Genomic DNA, 17,746 nt, shown 5'->3' on the forward strand with positions numbered 1-17,746 from the left:
AGCCAAGGCCCCTGCGGCTTCTCTGTGCCTCAGTTTCCCAGTCTGTAAAAAGGGTATAATGATGGTACCTGCCTCATAGGGTTGTCGAGAGGAGGGTTTGGTGAATTAACACAGGGAAAAGTGCTCAGAACTGTCCAGGTGCCCAGTGAGGGCTCTGGGAGCTGGCTGCTGCCGCTGTATTACATGACCATTATTTATTGGCTTTGGCATTGGCATCCCGTTGAGGTCTGGTTTTATTCTGGGCCCCTAATGTTCCCTTCAAGGAGCTCCCTGTCTGATGAACAAGAAGGCAGAAAGACCCCAGAAGGCCTCCAAATTCTACCCCCGGAGGCCTTGGGCCCTGGCTGGTGACCTCAGGGAGGACACACAGGGTTTCCAAATCCTTGGCCAGGCAGACTTGAGCAGGAAGCCCCCTGGGCAGGAGGGTGGTCGGCCCTCGGTGTGATTGTGGTACCCCCCAGTCCCCCATCCTCTCCTCTCTCGGGGTTCCGGCAGGTCAGGCTCTCGAAGTGAGCAGGCAGGACGTGGCCCCCGGGCTCCCAGGTCTGAAGAGCTCAGCGCAGGGTGGGGAGTCCACAACCGCAAGCTCAGAGAGGCTGCTGAGGTGGCATGGCGGGCACAGCCTGACCCCCTGGTCTCTGCCCCTCTCCCTGGGCCTCGGTTTCAGACCTCAGTTTCTGGCCTGAGAGTCAGACAGATGGGGGTTCAAAGACCAGCTCTGCCCTCTGACCCCGGGTGGCTCACCAGCTCTCTGAACCTCAGGTTCTCGTCCTCCCTCCCTCCCTCCCTCCCTTTTTTGAAGCGGCTCCTGCTCCCCCGGGCCTCATCTCCAACCTGGGAATGATGATGCCCAGCCCTCCCTGGGCCTCTTGCCCAGGCAGCGGGGGCGCTGGGGAGCTTGTGGCACCTGGGCCCTCCCAGCCTCTGTTTCCCGGGGCCTTTCAGAAGTCTGGAGTTTCTTTATTCTGAATCATTTGACGTGTGTCAATCTGGAAACCAGCATTTCAGAGCCCAGTGGAGTCTCAGGGAGCAGGTGGGGCCCCTCATTTTACAGTTGGGAAAGGTGAGGCCCAGAGACAGGGCGGGGGCCTGGCCCTCGTCCTCGGCATCCGGCCTCCTCTGAGAGGCGTGTCGTGGAGCAGCTGTGGAGGGGTTGGCCCACCACTGGGCAGGTCATTTCATCTCTCTGTGCCTCAGTTTCCTCATCTGTAAAATGGGGCCAATAAAACCTCCTCCCAGGCTTGTCATGAGGACTAAATGAGATGGTGTGTGGTAGGCACTGGCATGCTGCCCTCGGTTGTGGTGGCTGTCACAGTTTTGTTGCTAGTGTTTTCTCGCTATGCAGGCTGACAGGCGCCTTCCCAGGGAGGCAGGCTGCCCAGCAGGCCGGGGTGGCTGTGAATCCTGTTTCTTCTGAAATGTCCCCCGTGTCCCCCATACCTTGTTGTGTTTTGACCACAGAGCCCTCAGGACTGCCCCCGGATCCTGCCCTCCGCCCTGGCACCTGTGCCCACAGGTGGCTCCCAGAGCATCCCGGTGCATCTGGCCAATGCTGCCTTCTTCCAGGTAAATGGAGGCTGGGCTGGGGTGGGGCCGGGTGGAGGTGGGGAGAGTGCACCTGGGGGGACCCCTGCTCTGCGCCTGGCACCCATGCTTTCATTCCCTTTCTCTGAGTTTCCAGCTTCTGTTTGAGAAGGCCCCACTCTGATTGCACAGGGCTGGGGAGATGGGCAAGTGGGTGGTGAGGACCGGGCCAATGGGGCAGCAGGCCGTCAACACCTCCTGGAGGAAACCCTGCCCGAGACCCCCAGACTCCTGCCCTCTGAGGCTCCCCTGGGAGAGCCGAGCCCCGGTGCCACAGCCTGACACTGCCACCTGTGGGTGGACAGTGTCCATGTGTCCGTGTTTTGCCCCGCCCTGCCCCCAGGCTGAACTGTGACCCTGGCCCCCCCCAGTCTGTATTTTCCCTGGAGAATAGCCAGAGAGCCCCTTTGCTGCCTCATTCCCCACTGTTCAGATGGGGAAAACGAGGCCCAGAAAGGGCAAGTAGGTGACATGGGGCTGGACTTGCCCCTAGCCCTGGACTCCCCATCAAGTGCTCTTCCCTGCAGCCAGCCTTCCCCTCCCCCGCCCACCCATCTAGGCTGGGGAGGGGATGCAGCCCCTTTCTGGGGCCCTCCTGGAGGAGCGTCCTGGGTGGGAAGCGTTGACGAGTCCTGGAAGTGTGCCAGCCACCCCCCTCCCTGGCTCCTGGGACTCACCATCTGTTGCTTCCACGGAGGAGCTGAGGCCCGTGAAGGCTGTTGCACGTGGGACCCACGTACCGGGCATCTGGGATGTGTTGGCCAGCCTTGTGGCTGGGGCTGGAGCTGTGTGAGGGCAGGGGGCTCCACCCTGCAGTGGTTGGGGCAGAGCCTCTGGGAGCGTCCAGGGGCCTGGGCTGGTGTGGAGGCCGTGCTGCCCCCGGGCAGCAGGAGCCTGGCGTGGGGAGGCCCAAGCCCCGGGATTGGGTCCTGGCTGCTGCTTTCCAGCCGTGTAACCAGGGGGCATGTATTGCCTTCCCCAGGCCTCGGTGGTCCCCACCCTCCTGTCTCCCAGGCCTGCTTCTAGAACACCAAACGCGGGGGCAGACAGAGCTCCCTGCCTGGGCTCTGTAGCAGCCCTGTTGGCTGAGCCTGCACCCTGGGGAGCCCAGCACAGGCTGGACCTGCCATCCTGTGGTGGCCAAGGCCTGAACTCAGGGACTCAGAGGACTGACCCACCTCCCAGCCCAGCATGGACCAATGAGCTTTGAGCCCTTTAACAGCCACTTTCCTGTGTCAGCTTCAGAGCGAACGGAGAGATGGGGCAGGGCGGGTATGGGGTGGTTTGTGTGTGTGTGCTGATGTACTGTTTCTTCAGGGTGTCACATCTGCCAATGACAGGGACATCAACAGGGAAGTCCTGCCACACGGCTGGCCTAACACACATGAAACCTAAGTTTGTTCACTCAGAAAATATTTATTGATGCTGCTTCCCAGAGGTCTGTCCTGGGCCAAGGGCAAGATGAGACTGGGGAATTGGGCCTAGTTTATTCATGCAACAAACATTTATTGAGCACCTTCTGCATACTAATAACAGCCAGCATATATTAGGCACCCACAGTGTGCAACTCACTAAAGATACATGATCTCCAGTTTCCCCAGCAACCCTGCAGGGTAGGGAAGCCTGTTTCCATTGCAGAGTTTAGAAGACCAAGGCTCAGAGAGGAGAGCCTCTTGCACAGGGTTGCACAGCTAGGAAGTAGCAGACGTAGGATTCGAACCTAGGCCCTTGCGAGGTAGAACCTGAGCTCTTTCACTGCCATCTCCTGCCCTTGGAGGTATCATAGGGGCTGAGCCCCAACCCCAACCTGCCCCAGTGGGTGGGGAGACCGGTGTAAACAGAGTCTGGGCTGGCGGATGGGGTGGTCCTTGATACATAGGTTGGGGGGCAGGCTGTAGGAGCTTAATAGAGCCCCCAGCACACACCCAAATATTCCTTGCTGAATGAAGGATCAAGTGAGGGCTGCCCCCCTGATTTGAGGGGAGGGTCTGGGAAGGCTTTGGAACAAGGGACACTTGAGCTGGATTTTGAAGACTGTGTTGAGTCTTTTGGGTGGTAGAGGGGAGACAAGCCATTCGGTGGAGGTATGGGCTCGGGCAAAGCCGGGGACAGGACAGCCTGTGCTGTGGCAAAGAGCGTCCTGGTGTGGCTGGGGTGCGGACCTCGTGAGGTGGAGGCCAAGGGTGTTAAGGTTCAAAGAGCAGGTGGAATCTCAGTGGGATGAACCTTGAATCATGCTGAAAAGTCAAGACTTGATGCTAGAGAGTTGGTTATGCTAAAGAGCCTAGACTTTATGAGCTGCGTAAAAGGCCTATGGTTTAGGTCACTGGGGGGTGTCGGTGAGGCTTTTAGTGGCATGGAGCACAAGGCCAAAGTTCTTGGTCTTCATGTACTCCTTGCCTCCCTCAAACACTGGACATGGAGGCCAAGAACGACATTCTGGAGGAGGGTGCAGCCCAGGCAGAGGCCTGATGGTAGGACCAAGCCTACCCCTGAAGGCAGCAGTCCGTGTGTCCTGATGGAGTGGGAGGGCAGTGGGCGCTGACCTGGCTCTCCTCAGCACCCCTGTTTCCCACAGGGTGCAGCCCTAGAATGTAGCTTTGGGCCGGAGGAGATCTTTGAGGCCGTGTGGGTGAATGAATCAGCCGTACGCTGCAACCAAGTGGTGGTGAGTGGTGTGGTTTCAGTTGGGGGCAAGGAGAGGCTGGCACAAGTCCAGATGCTGCATTCCTTCCTTCCGACCTTATCCCCCTCCTCCTTTTGGTCCCCCATCCTCAACAGCCTTGCCCTCATCTCTCTCCATGACATTCACCCCTCCCCCAGGAGAGACCCAGACACCACCCACACCCCTTATGCTCTTTCCCGTTCTTTTGCAGCTGCACACGACCCAGAAGAGCCAGGTGTTTCCACTCAGCCTCCAAGTAAAGGGGCGGCCAGCCCGATTCCTGGATAGCCCTGACCCCATGACAGGTGGGAGCCCCCACCCACCCCATATGGCCACAGGGGACTCAGCCACAATGGGTGGGACTCAGCCTTGGGGGACTCATTCCAGTGCTCACCGCACAGTCACAGATGTCCCACCCTGTTGTTCCTTAACCTGCACATGGGCTCACAGACCCAGCCCTGCATTCTCTACGTGGTCACTTGCTCGGTACTTACCTGTTGAGCAGCTGCTCTGGGCCAGGCGTCTCCGTGCCAATGACTGTGCAACTCCAGGCCCTTGCTTACCCTTCCCTTTCTGGGCCTCATCGTCAGCAAGTGAAACGAGGGCACAGGCCCTCCTGTGGAAGGCCTGGGAGGATCTACTGAGCTGATGCTCACAGAGCCTTACAGCGGGGTCAGCTCGCAGGTGTACCCCACACGGCGGATGCTATCTTACGTTATTAATGCATTGAATCAGCTCTGCAAGGGCCTGTCTGTTCCTGGGGAGCCTCTGACATCCCTAGTGCACCTGAGGCCCCCACAGCCCACCATGGGGGCCCTGGAGACACTGCCCTGCCCTCTTCCTCGGGCCTCTCCAAGGCTCTGGGGCCCTGGCACACAGCTCCTCTCTGAGCCTGTCTCTTCTCTGACAAATGAGCTATGAACAGCTTCCACTTGATAGAATCATGAGGAGGACGGATGATATTAATGAGGCCGCGGCTGCCTGTGCTTAGCCCCAGGGGCCCTCGGGGGTATTGGGGAAGGTACTCAGAACATGGGGTCCTGACCCTCAGAACCAGGACCCGCCTCTGGCTGGGACCCTACAGTGAGAGGCCGAGTGTGGGGGGTCAGTAGTGATGGAGGGGCTGACAGATGCTGCCTCCGTGTCCCCCAGTGGAGGTCTATAACTGCGCCATGGGCAGCCCCGACTGTTCCCAGTGCCTGGGCCGGGAGGACCTGGGACACCTGTGTGTGTGGAGTGACAGTTGCCGCCTGCGAGGGCCCCTGCAGTCCTTGCCTGGCACCTGCCCCGCCCCCGAGATCCACGCGGTAAGCACCCCCCGCCCGTGGAGGCACGTTGCACCCACATGCCTGGCATGCACACACAGCGCCCTGCACAGGCTCTCAGACTTGCACACTTGCACACACCCAGGCACACACACGGTGGGACCTGTTGTGTGCTTGCTGGGTACCAGGCCCCACTCAGTGCTGGAGACACAGCAGTGAACGCACCTGAGTGCCCCTCGTCGAGCTAAGGTCTCAGTGGGGAGGGGTGGACAGTGACGAGCGAAGAAATGAGTAACTGATGTAGAGAAAGGGGTAAGTGCTACGGAGGAGGATAGCGGGGCAGGGGCAGTGGGGGTCTGGAGGAGAAGGTGCTGGTGCCGAGTGTCCCTAGCTTCTATGGTGAGGTCAGGGAAAGCTTGCCGACATGGTGGTACTGAGGCCGCCAATATCAATCAAGGCTCAGTTTCAACCAGAAGAAAGTCTCAGAGGAGGAATGTGATTGGCTTAGCCTGGTCAGGTACCCCTCCTAGGCCCAGTCAGCTGTGTCTGGGATGCAAGATCGTGTGGTCAGACATGGCTCCTGGGAGCAGACCTCGGTGTCCCCAGGAGACCTCCCAAGTGTCATTGTCTCTGTCCATATGCACTCATGTCCCCAGACCCATGTGGGCTGAGTAACCCACGTGCACATCCTCATTGGCAGCCCCTGTGACCTGCCAGCTGACCAGCAGCCCCAGCCCTCTCGGAGCCTCCATACCCTCCCCTAAGCAGTGGGTTTGCGTGGCCTCCCCCTGGGTGTGTGCACGATTGGAGAGGGCACCAAGCCTGGTGATGTCTCCACCCCATTCACTTCCCCCCCCCACCCCGGTCACTTGGCAGATCGAGCCCCTGAGTGGGCCCTTGGACGGCGGGACCCTGCTGACCATCCGCGGCAGGAACCTGGGCCGGCGGCTCAGCGACGTGGCCCATGGCGTGTGGATTGGCAGCGTGGCCTGTGAGCCGCTGGCTGACAGATACACGGTGTCAGAGGAGTGAGTAGCAGGCAGTCCTGGCGCTGTTCTGAGTGACCTCCAGCCCCGGCAGTGCCAACTGCAGCTCTGCCCTCCCCTCCCCTCTCTGCCATCCCACCCTCCTTGGCACCCTGCTGCTCCCCAGAAGTCACTTGCTCCCAGGTCTCCCAGACTTTGCTCAAGCTGGTCCCACCATGTGTCCTGCCCGTTTCTGCTCGGGACACTCTATCCTTCAAGCGTCCACTGCAGGGCCTGCTCCTCTGGGGAGCCATCCATGTTCCTAGAACAGCCCTACTTCCACAGAATCCTTGCTCTGATAAAAAAAAAATTTGCAGTTAAGAAAGCGTGGGGGCTGCTGGTGTGGTGAGAAGATCTGGGCCTCCAGCCGTGGGGCCTGGCCCTGAGGGGTTCTGGGAGACACTCGTGAGCAGGCAATCAGCTGCATTTCCTTCCTGGAGGCCGTAGGTCAGGCTTACAGATAAGGCCATCCATTTACCAGCCCAGCACATGCTTGCATGGTTGGAGAACTTCCACGTGCCCCGAGAACCGTCTTAGCCAACGCCCTTGTCTTCTAGTTGCAGGACTGTGGGGAAGCCGCGGCAGGGGTGGTCTGGGGAAGAGCCTGGCACAGGGTGGCACTTGGGGGTCTCAGAGTGGCTGTTTTCCAACTGAAGGAAATTGTTTGGGTATTTTGATGTGGGTAGTACTTTGGGGTTCCCAGCCAGCCCCAGCTGTGAGTGGGAGGGGTGGGTGGCTGAGTGCAGGGGTGGGAACCTCACACACCCTCAGGGCGTAGGTAGTGGGATCGCTCTCGAGGGGAGAAACGGGCGGTGCCTGCCTGGCCCCCGGAATCCGGCGGCTGCTCCCCTGACCGAAGCTGCCTCCCCACAGGATTGTGTGCGCCACGGGGCCAGCCCCAGAGGCATTCTCTGACGTGGTGACAGTGAACACCTCCAAGGAGGGCAAGTCGCGGGAGCGCTTCTCCTATGTGGTAAGGGAGGCTGCGGCCCCATCCTGCCCACCCCTCCAGGCACGCGCACAGGGGCTGGCCGACACCTGACCGCCTGCCTTCCTCCCCACAGCTGTCCCTGGTCCACTCCCTGGAGCCTGCCATGGGCCCCAAGGCAGGGGGCACCAGGATCACCATCCACGGGAGCGACCTCCACGTGGGCTCCGAGCTCCAGGTCTTGGTGAACGACACAGAACCTTGCACGGAGCTCGTGTAAGCCTCTGGCCCGGGCCGCCCCTTCCAGTGCAGAGAACCCACAGGCTGGGGGGCTGGGCAGTGGGGTGACTTCCTTGCACCATCACTCGGATCTTTACGGGCTGTGTCACCTTGGCCAAGCCACTTTTCCTCTCTGAGCCTCAGTTTCCTCATCTGGTAAAATGGTACCAGTGAGTCGTGGGAAGTAATCTATGCCCAGCATACCATCGGTGCTCCATAAGTGACAGCTGTGATGAAAATGGTGATGACTGTACACACTGGCTGTCCCAGGGGTGTGTCCAGTGGCAGGGGTGTGGTCCAGAACCTCTTGGTGAAATACCCCTGTATTATGCACTAGCTGTATACCGAGCCCCTTTGATGGGCATTGCTGGGAGTACCAGGATGAGCCCAACACAGTCTTAGCCCTCAGGAAAAAGCAGACACTCCCACGGGAAAGAGGAACATCCGGGGTCAGGAGAAAAGGCTGTGCTTTCAGAGCCGGGGCAGAGGCCTCCCCAGAGGCAGGAGCCAGGAGAGGAGCTCCGGGAAGGTTTCTTGGATGAGCAGGGATGGGGCAGAATTAGGAAGTCGGGGCAGGCTCAGAGGGAAGGGGAGGGAAGGTGTTCAAGTGGGGAGGATCCCTGAGCAAAGGTGAGGCAGCGGGTTTATGGAAACACCACTGGCTGGGGAGGCTCATGCCCCGGGGCAACGGGGCATTGGGCAGGGGCCTGCGGTGGGAGGTGGGGGCCCTCCTGACAACGCCCCACCCTCACAGGCGCAGGGACACCAGCATCACCTGCATGGTGCCTGGGGCCGCCCTGCCCGCTCCCGTGCCCGTGTGTGTGCGCCTCGAGCGCCGCGGCTGCCTACGTGGCAACCTCACCTTCTGGTACATGCAGAACCCGGTCATCACAGCCATCAGTCCCCGCCGCAGCCCCGTCAGGTGAGACCCCCGCCCGACCCCAGGCTGGGCTCGCTCTCTGGGCTTGCAGGTGGGCTGACGGCCTGCTGTCCCCACAGTGGCGGCCGGACCATCACAGTGGCGGGCGAGCGTTTCCACATGGTGCAGAATGTGTCCATGGCCGTGCACCACATCGGCCGGGAGCCCACGGTGAGGGGGCGGGGCCCAGCGCGGGTGGGGGCGGCCAGTGGTCCTGCCTGATCAGGTCTTGCTCACCGTGTACCCCCATCTCTGTGTCTCCTTATCTCTTCCCCTCTCTGTCTGTTTCTGTTTCTTGTCTCTCTCCTTGTCTCTCTCTCTCCCTCTGTGTCTCTTTAAACCTCATTCTCTCCCCATTTCTCCATGTCCATCTGTCCGTCCCCAACCTTGGACCCTGGCCCTCCCCGACCAGCTCTGCAAAGTTCTCAACTCCACCCTCATCACCTGCCCATCCCCCGGGGCCTTGAGCAATGCGTCGGCGCCAGTGGACTTCTTCATCAATGGGCGGGCCTACGCCGACGAGGTGGCGGTGGCGGAGGAGCTGCTGGACCCTGAGGAGGCACAGCGGGGCAGCCCGTTCCGCCTAGACTACCTCCCCGACCCCCAGTTCTCCACGGCCAAGAGGGAGAAGTGGATCAAGCACCACCCCGGGGAGCCTCTCACCTTGGTCATCCACGTGAGTGCCAGTGGGTGCTGGGCAGGAGGGCCAGCCTGGGCTCAGCCAGAGACCTCAGCGAGCTCCGCCCTCTGCTCCCACAGAAGGAGCAGGACAGCCTGGGGCTCGAGAGGCACGAGTACCGGGTCAAGATAGGCCAGGTGGCCTGTGACATCCAGATCGTCTCGGACAGAGTCATCCACTGCTCAGTCAACGAGTCCCTGGGTACAGCCGAGGGGCAGCTGCCCATCACAGTGAGTGGAGGGGGCACAAGAGATGGAGGTGGACCTGGCCCCAGCCCTGCCCCATCTGCCCGAGTGCCTGCCCCTCGCCCAGCACATCGGAGCTGAGCATTTTCATGCTCAGTAGCTTCGGCGAGTGGAGCAAAGCAGAGCTTTACATCCTCGCTTGACAGATGAGGAAACTGAGCCCCAAGAACTTAGTGACCTGTGCAAAGTCATAGATCAGCCCCAGCTAGACTTTCAGAAGCTGTAAGAAGCTGCCCCCATTCCACTCAGTGCTCCACCAAGAGTCTGGGCTGCCAGTCACCATGCAGCTGTGAAAGGGAGGGACGTAGGAGGAGCAGAGAGAGGGCCCAGACAGTGGAATCTTTTCTACACTGCACTTGCTTGCATGCCTCCTGGGACGGGGAGCTCATTCCCTCCCAGGCAGCATGTGCTGCCCTAGGATGGCTCTGACTGGGAAAACTCCCTTTCACCTGCACCCCAGTCCCAGTTCTGCCCTCTGAGTCCTCAGACCCCACCTGCGTCCCTGGTCCCTGGACAGCCCTACAGATTCTTGGGGACAACAGCCAGGAACTGTGAACTGCCCTGTCTCTGACTCCTGTGCTGCTCCTCCCAAGCCATAATCATAATCACAGCCCCTTGTATTGAGTCCCCCCTCTGTGGCAGGACTTGGCAAACATCATCTCATTTAGCTCTCACAGCAGCCCCAGGTGGGCATGGCTAGCTCTGTGTTATAGATGTGGCATCTGAGGCTCAGCGAGGTTAGGTGACTTGCCCAAGACCACACAGCTAGTGAGGCGAGGAGCCAAGGCGTAAGTCTGGAGAAGTTAGACCTCCCTCTCCCCACCTCTGTGCAGATCCAGGTGGGGAACTTCAACCAGACCATTGCCACGCTGCAGCTGGGGGGCAGCGAGACGGCCATCGTCGTGTCCATCGTCATCTGCAGCGTCCTGCTGCTGCTCTCGGTGGTTGGTAAGGAGCCCCAGCCTTGTGGCACCTTGGAGGGCAGAGCTGCCCCTGCCCCTGCCCCTGCCCTTCTGCAGGTCGGCAGATAGAGAGAGGGCATAACGGGCTGGGGCGCAGCTGGACAAGGGCTTGGGGGTGGGAACAGCTTATGCATGCAGAGGAGGGTGAGTGGTGCGCCCCAGCCCCGGCACCAGTGGGTTGGGGACCGTGGATGTGGGGGTGCACTGGCCCAGGCTGGGGCCGAGCGCCCAGCAGAGGGGTTTGGAACCTTGTTTTCTAGTCAGGAGGGAGCTACTGAAGGTCCTGCAGGGAGGGTTGCTCAGGGAAGATTAACCTACAGACTTGGTAGCTATACTGCTATTAAAACAGTGGCTATAGAAGCAATATATTCCACATCGCAGAGAAGTTGGAACCCTCCTGCACTGCTGGTGGGATTGTAAAATGGTGCAGCTGCTTTGGAAACCGCTTTGGCAGTTCATCCAAATGTTAGGCACAGAATTACCACATGACCCAGCAGCCCCGCTCCTGGGTGTCTGCCCAGGAGAAATGGAAACACGTGTCCACACAAAGACGTGTGCACGAATGTTCACAGCAGCGTTAGTCACGACAGCTGAAAGGTGGAAACACCCCAGATGCCCACCAACTGATGATGAGTAAACAAAATGTGGTCTCTCCCAACACTGGAATATTATTTGGTCGTAAAAAAGAATGGAGTGCTGACACATGCTACAGCGTGGATGCACCTTGACAGCATCGTGCTCAGTGAAAGAAGCCAGACGCAAAAGACCACATATTGTATGACTGCATTTATGTGAAATGTCCAGAACAAGTAAATCCAGAGACAGGAAGCAGATTAGTGGTAGCCCGGGGCTGGGGGCGGGGGAGCGGGAGGGACTGCTATTGGTTATGGGTCTTCTTGGGGCAATAAAAATGTTCTAAAATTAGATAGTGGCAATGGTTGCACAGCCCCGTGAATATACTCAAAGCCGTAGAATTGTGTACTTTAAATGGATGGATTGCATGGCGTGTGCATTATAGCTCAACAGAGCTGTTTTTTAAAAAGTAAATATTCGACGTGGAAAAGTTTAGGGAAAACTGGAAGAAGCTAAAAGGAAAAAAATACCCATCATTAACCATTAACACCGTGTGTATTTTGGTATATTTCCTTCCAGTCTCTTTTCTTAAAATGTTATATATATATGTATATTCTCTCCTCCAACCCGGAAAGGGATTATAATATAATACTGCTGTGTAATCTGCTTTTAAATGTTTAATAATTCATAAATTACACCTGGTCATTGTAGAAAGAAGTGCAAATGATAGAAAGCAGAAAGAGAACAGAAATCTCCCATAATTCTCTCATCCAGGGAAAGCCACCGTCCGCCACTATTAAACACACATGCCCCCACACACTTCTATTTATAAGAACGGGACATCAAGCATTATTTTCCTGGCCGTTCCCCAAACCATTTGCCTGGGAGGACTTTTCAGCCCACCCGGGAGGGGCGAACGCGGGCTAAGGGCACCCGTCTACCTTCCCACACGCTGCTTGGAGGAGGCAGAGCTGAGGCCTCTCCCTCCAGGCCCAGGCCCACGCCCTGCACGCCGCTGTGTGCCAACAATGCTTCCCAAAGGGCTTTCCAGCCCTGACCTGCCTCTCCGCTGCCCGCAGCCCTGTTCGTCTTCTGCACAAAGAGCCGCCGAGCTGAGCGCTACTGGCAGAAGACGCTGCTGCAGATGGAGGAGATGGAATCTCAGATCCGAGAGGAGATTCGTAAAGGTAGTGGCTGGGGACCACGTGGGACCATGGACCTTGGTTTTCCCATCTGGGGAATGGGTTCAAGATCCACTCACAGCCGCCTGCCTGTCCACCAGGCTTTGCCGAGCTGCAGACGGACATGACGGATCTGACCAAGGAGCTCAACCGCAGCCAGGGCATCCCCTTCCTGGAGTACAAGCACTTTGTGACCCGCACCTTCTTCCCTAAGGTCAGCCCACACCCTCGTTGGCCAGCCACCATGCCAACCTAGAGGGCACTTTTATGCAGATGGGAAAACTTAGCCAGTGCCGCATGGGCCCCTTGAGCAGTGCCAAACCTGCACACCCGCCCACAGCAGCCCTGTCACCTGCCCTCGCCTGCCAAGGGAGGGGCCCAGTTTCTCCCCCCACTTTCCTTCTCCACTCACTTGATGTTCAACTGTCTATACAGAATCCGCTGCCAGCCCAAACTCTCCTCCTGGGGTGCTGGGCCTGCCTCTCCCCTTGCTGAAAGGGCGAGCAGAGGTGACCCAGGCTCTCCTAGGCCCCATGTGCCCTGCCAGCCTCTCTTGTCTCTGGGCCCCGTCCCAGCCAGGCTTCTCCACGTCCCCTCCTCCTGCCCGCTGGACTCTCTCCCATCCTTTCCATTCCTCTCACACTTCTTGCTGTTCCAGGGGCTGCTGTCCTGTCCCCACTGTCCCTGGCCTATCCAGAGCGTTTCTGCCAGTGGCCAGTGTCCTCCCTCATGACCTGTCCATGCTATTCTCCATGCAGCAGCCCAAGCTCACGTCATGGTCCCTGCCAGCCTCTCTGCCTCAGTTTCCCCTATTCCCCTGTGAGCTTCTTTTGCTTCCTCCTAAGCCTGTGCCCTCTTGCATTGCCATGCCTTGGCTCATGCAGTTCTGCTCCTTTTGCTCCAGGAAGCCCCCTGGGACCCCCGTCCCCACTTCTCTGGCCTCCTAAGGTCCCCTGGCGTGGCCTACGCCTCTCCTTCCTTTCTATCCCTTTGCACGTGTTGAGCAGCCCTCGTGTGCCAGTCGGGGGAGCTGGCGCCCTGCTGAGGTGTGGGTGGTCTGCCTCTGCAGTGCTCCTCCCTCTATGAAGAGCGCTACGTACTGCCCTCCCAGACCCTCAACTCCCAGGGCAGCTCCCCAGTGCAGGAGACCCACCCACTGCTGGGAGAGTGGAAGGTGAGTACCCCACGGGCCCACGGGGCTGCCTCAGGGCAACCCCGCCCCTCTCTGGGCCCCACTTTCTAGTTCATCTGATCTGTTGATCCTAATCATGGGGAGTTGGGAGGAATCTGTCGCTAAAAGATAGTGAGCTCTCCATCCCAGAAGGCATTCAAGGAACAATTGAGAGCATTATGAGTGCTGACTCCTAGGCCGGGCAGAGGCAGTAGACCTCTGTGTGCACCCCACCATCGGTTGCCCGCACAGATCCCTGAGAGCTGCCGGCCCAACATGGAAGAGGGCATCAGCCTGTTCTCCTCGCTGCTCAACAACAAGCACTTCCTCATCGTCTTCGTCCACGCACTGGAGCAACAGAAGGACTTCGCAGTGCGTGACAGGTCAGACTGCGAGGCTCCGGGCGAGGGCAGGGGCCTGTTGGAGGCCACACAGCCGGTCTTGGGTCGGCCTGGCCAGACCTAAGCCTGGGGCAGTTTGCAAATCACCATGCCCTCTGGGCAGCTGGCATCTCCCAACATCAGGCTCTGGGTCTTAGGGCTCTGGAGGTCCTGAGGCCCTCCTGTTCCTCCCCTTCCTGGGCTTAGATGCCCAAGACATGGGCCCTCGGGCACGGTGGTTGCTGTGGATGTTAGAGAAGGTGGTCCTTCCTCCTGGTGGATATCAGCCGCGCTCACCTGTGGTCTACCAGGCCCCACCCACACAGGCATACCTGAGATCCCTGGGTCCAGGGATGAGGTGGCGCTGGAGCCCCCGCCACGTGGTATTCGGGTCCCGGGGCTTCACGGTGCAGCCAGTGCTGATGCCCCGTGCCCGTCCACAGGTGCAGCCTGGCCTCCCTGCTGACCATTGCGCTCCACGGCAAGCTTGAGTACTACACGGGCATCATGAAGGAGCTGCTGGTGGACCTCATCGATGCCTCAGCTGCCAAGAACCCCAAGCTGATGCTGCGGCGTACAGAGTCCGTGGTTGAGAAGATGCTCACCAACTGGATGTCCATCTGCATGTACAGCTGTCTGCGGGTGAGGCGGGTGTGGCCGTGCCCCCAGTGCGGCAGGGCCCAAGCCTTCCCTTGAGAGATCCGACTTCCCTTTATCCTCGCCTTATCCAGCCGGGAGGGATTGTCACGTCCTTCGTGCAGATGCGGAAGGAGGGGCTGGGGGGCGAGGGCCAGGCTCAGAGGATCCCCTACACAGGGCGGGCCCCTGAGGCTTGGAGAAAGCCTGGCTTCCTGCGAAGGCTCAGAGCAAGTTTGAGGCGGAACAGAGGCTGTGTCAGGGGCTTTGTTCTGGAATTCTGTTTTCTCAGTCATCAAACCCTCCCCGGTGCACCTTTGGGCCGCTGCACTGGGCTCAGGAGATGAATCAGACCCATCCCCTCCCAAGGCCTCTCCCAGGCACAGAGGAGGCAGATATGGAGGCAGAAATTAAAGCCCAGAGTGATAAATGCCATATGGCGGAGGGTTCAAGGTGGCTTCCTGGGCAGGCGACTCTGAGCCGAGACTGGAGGGCTTAGCAGGAACAAGCAGGTGACGAGTTGCACACGGAGGGCATTCCAGGCTTGGGGGCAGCGTGGGCGAAGGCAGGGAGGAGGAACGTTCACGAAGGAACTGAAGGCCATCCAGCCGTCTTTCTGATGAGAGACGAGGCTGGAGAGGCCGGTGGGGCCGGTAGTCGGGGCCGCCTTCGTTCTGCCGGAAGAACACCCAGTAGGGCTTTTCTGCAGAACAGGTGCTGCTCCGCCCGTGGTCCTGTCCCACTGCCTGCTGCCCTGTGGTGGCAGACGCCAGGCAGTCGTCTGGGAATCGTGGGAGAAAAGGCACAGGCCTGGCTGGAGCCCAGAACCAGGGCCTCACATGTCCTGGCTTGAGTCCTGTCTTTGGCACAAACCAACTGCGTGACCCTGGACAAGTCACTGTCCTCTCTGGGCCTTGGTTTCCTTCTGTCGTTTGGGGCCTCTGTCTCTGGGCCTGGGGCTTGTGAGGGCCAGGTATCTCACCGTTGTGAGAGCCGTGTGGCCGCTCCTGGGGGAAGGGGTGGAGGGGGGTGGAGTGGAGGAGGCTGGGCCTAGGGGGCCCTCGGGGTGCCCAGTCTCAGTCTCTGCTGGCTGCCTCACACTGGGCCTCAGGAAAGACCAGGCTGCAACAGGGGCCATAGGGGCTGCAGCGGACTCCGGATTCGGCTCCACTGGCCCTTTATGTGGCCTCGGCCAGGCTTCCCCTCGCTGCCTCTGTTTTTCCCTCCGGAAAATTGGGCATCAATGGCTCCCACCTACCCGAGCTGGAGAACTGGATCAGGAATAAGAGCTGGCATGCAGCCCTCATAATCTTTGCCAAATCTGCCTAATACTATTACAGACTTAACTTTTTCTTTAAATCAACTCACCATTTTTACCTAAATATTGACCCTAAATGAAACACCTGGGTCACTTGCTGTAACATGACCATGAAAATAGGCCGAAGGCCATGGAGGGCATCCGAGCCCCTTTCTGGCCACGTGCACTTTATGGAGCAGAGAGATTCGAGGGCAGGGGCTTTGAGGCGCTGGTCTGGATTATTTAAGGCCGCATCTGTGTTCTGGTTCCACCTAAACTCACCTGGGAGACTTAGCAAACATAGTCACAGGCTTGGGAGTCAGCCGATCTGGGGTTCGAGTCCAGCTCTGCTACTTTCCCGCTGGGTGACCCTGGGCAGGTTGCTTGCCCTCTCTGGGCCTCAGCAGTGAGGGTGATACCCTGTACCTGGAAGGGTTGCTGGAATGATGAAATGAGTGTGCCTGCCCACAGCTGGTGGTGTTTGACTGTAGCATCTATGGAGACACCTGGGGGGAGCTTGGCTCCAGGATCTACAAAAATATTAAACAAGCAGCCTTGGAGGTGTTGGTAGAGGGCAGTAGTGAAGGTGTTACAGGTGGGGGCCACAGCATGGCCAGAGGCCTGGGGGCTGCAATATGGAGGGTGGGCAGGGACGCAGTGGGGCTGGGCTGGGCTAGCTGGGCCTCAGCCCCTGACGCCCTGTGCCCCCCAGGAGACTGTCGGGGAGCCATTCTTCCTGCTCCTGTGCGCCATCAAGCAGCAGATCAACAAGGGCTCCATCGATGCCATCACAGGCAAAGCCCGCTACACGCTCAATGAGGAGTGGCTGCTGCGGGAGAACATCGAGGCCAAGCCCCGCGTGAGTCGGGCGGCAGGGCGAGGGCCGGCCCCAAGCTGGCTGGGAGGGGGCCCCATGTCTGGAGGGTCCTGGCTCCGACGGTGGCCCAGCCTCCCCAGCCGGCTGTCGCCTCGCCCGGGCCCCGCGGTGTGCCGGGGAGCACGCACTGACCCTCCTCCTCCTCTCGTGCAGAACCTGAACGTGTCCTTCCAGGGCTGCGGCATGGACTCGCTGAGCGTGCGCGCCATGGACACTGACACGCTCACGCAGGTGAAGGAGAAGATCCTGGAGGCCTTCTGCAAGAACGTGCCCTACTCCCAGTGGCCTCGCGCGGAGGACGTCGACCTCGGTGGGCAGGGGCGGAGGCGGGGGCGGCATGCCCCGGCATTGGGCTGCTTCATTGGGAACCCCTGCTGTGGTCAAACACTCCTCTCACTCAGCAAATGTGCATTAGTTCTGGCACTGGGGACACAGGGACAATCAGATGAGGTGCCCATCAATAAGGAGCTCCTATTCTGGTGGGGAGTTAGATCCTGCTGTGTGAGCAAGCTGTGGGCAACAGAAAAAAGCATTCAGGAAAGGCTTCCCCAGAGAGGGGACACTGGAGTGGATTTTGAAGGATGCATAGGAGTCCTGGTCAGGCCAGGAAGCTGAGGCCATTCATTCTGTGATCACAGGCCTATCCTGATCACTTGGTCTGTGTCAGGCCCCGTTCTAAGCGCTGGGCTGTGATGGTGAACAGGCATGCGCAGCAACCGTCTGTTCAGAGCTGGAAATGCGGGTGGCTTGCCCAGGCTGGTGTGCAGGGGGCAGGACGGGCTGTAAGATGAGGCTGGGCTGAGCCTGCCAGGGCAGAGCTGGCGCCTGAGGACGGTGGAGAGCTGTGGAAGGGATGTGGCCCTTCCACATGTGGTGCCCCATCTCATTGCATCAGCAGTAGTCACAGTAACAACCCAGAAGATGAGGACATGAGCTCCTGCTCTGTGCCACCACCTGGTACCTCACGTTGTGCCCACCACACGCTCTCCCCCAGACCCTTCTCCCCCTCCACATTTGACAGGTGGGGAAATAGAGGCTTAGAGAGAGGCCTGGCTTGCCCCAGCTTACAGAGAGAGAGCA

At 59.3% G+C, this 17,746-nt stretch overlaps 1 protein-coding gene across 1 annotated transcript in view; it reads left to right on the top strand.

Moving 5' to 3' along the window:
* The window catches only part of PLXND1 (plexin D1), a gene marked incomplete at its 5' end in the record, with an annotated part of 50,408 nt that overhangs the window by 26,509 nt on the left and 6,153 nt on the right, over positions 1 to 17,746 (top strand). Inside the window, 19 exons of the mRNA XM_046683529.1 lie at positions 1,462 to 1,566; positions 4,163 to 4,252; positions 4,461 to 4,554; positions 5,402 to 5,556; positions 6,391 to 6,542; positions 7,413 to 7,512; positions 7,604 to 7,743; positions 8,501 to 8,668; positions 8,746 to 8,836; positions 9,078 to 9,341; positions 9,425 to 9,574; positions 10,423 to 10,537; positions 12,204 to 12,311; positions 12,407 to 12,519; positions 13,375 to 13,479; positions 13,729 to 13,859; positions 14,300 to 14,498; positions 16,502 to 16,648; positions 16,820 to 16,976. Coding sequence (XP_046539485.1) covers positions 1,462 to 1,566; positions 4,163 to 4,252; positions 4,461 to 4,554; positions 5,402 to 5,556; positions 6,391 to 6,542; positions 7,413 to 7,512; positions 7,604 to 7,743; positions 8,501 to 8,668; positions 8,746 to 8,836; positions 9,078 to 9,341; positions 9,425 to 9,574; positions 10,423 to 10,537; positions 12,204 to 12,311; positions 12,407 to 12,519; positions 13,375 to 13,479; positions 13,729 to 13,859; positions 14,300 to 14,498; positions 16,502 to 16,648; positions 16,820 to 16,976 — 2,584 coding nt within the window. The remainder of the gene's footprint in view (positions 1 to 1,461; positions 1,567 to 4,162; positions 4,253 to 4,460; positions 4,555 to 5,401; positions 5,557 to 6,390; positions 6,543 to 7,412; positions 7,513 to 7,603; positions 7,744 to 8,500; positions 8,669 to 8,745; positions 8,837 to 9,077; positions 9,342 to 9,424; positions 9,575 to 10,422; positions 10,538 to 12,203; positions 12,312 to 12,406; positions 12,520 to 13,374; positions 13,480 to 13,728; positions 13,860 to 14,299; positions 14,499 to 16,501; positions 16,649 to 16,819; positions 16,977 to 17,746) is intronic.

This window comes from Equus quagga, chromosome 1 (genome assembly GCF_021613505.1).
Source record: "Equus quagga isolate Etosha38 chromosome 1, UCLA_HA_Equagga_1.0, whole genome shotgun sequence".
NCBI classification, from domain to species: domain Eukaryota; kingdom Metazoa; phylum Chordata; class Mammalia; order Perissodactyla; family Equidae; genus Equus; species Equus quagga.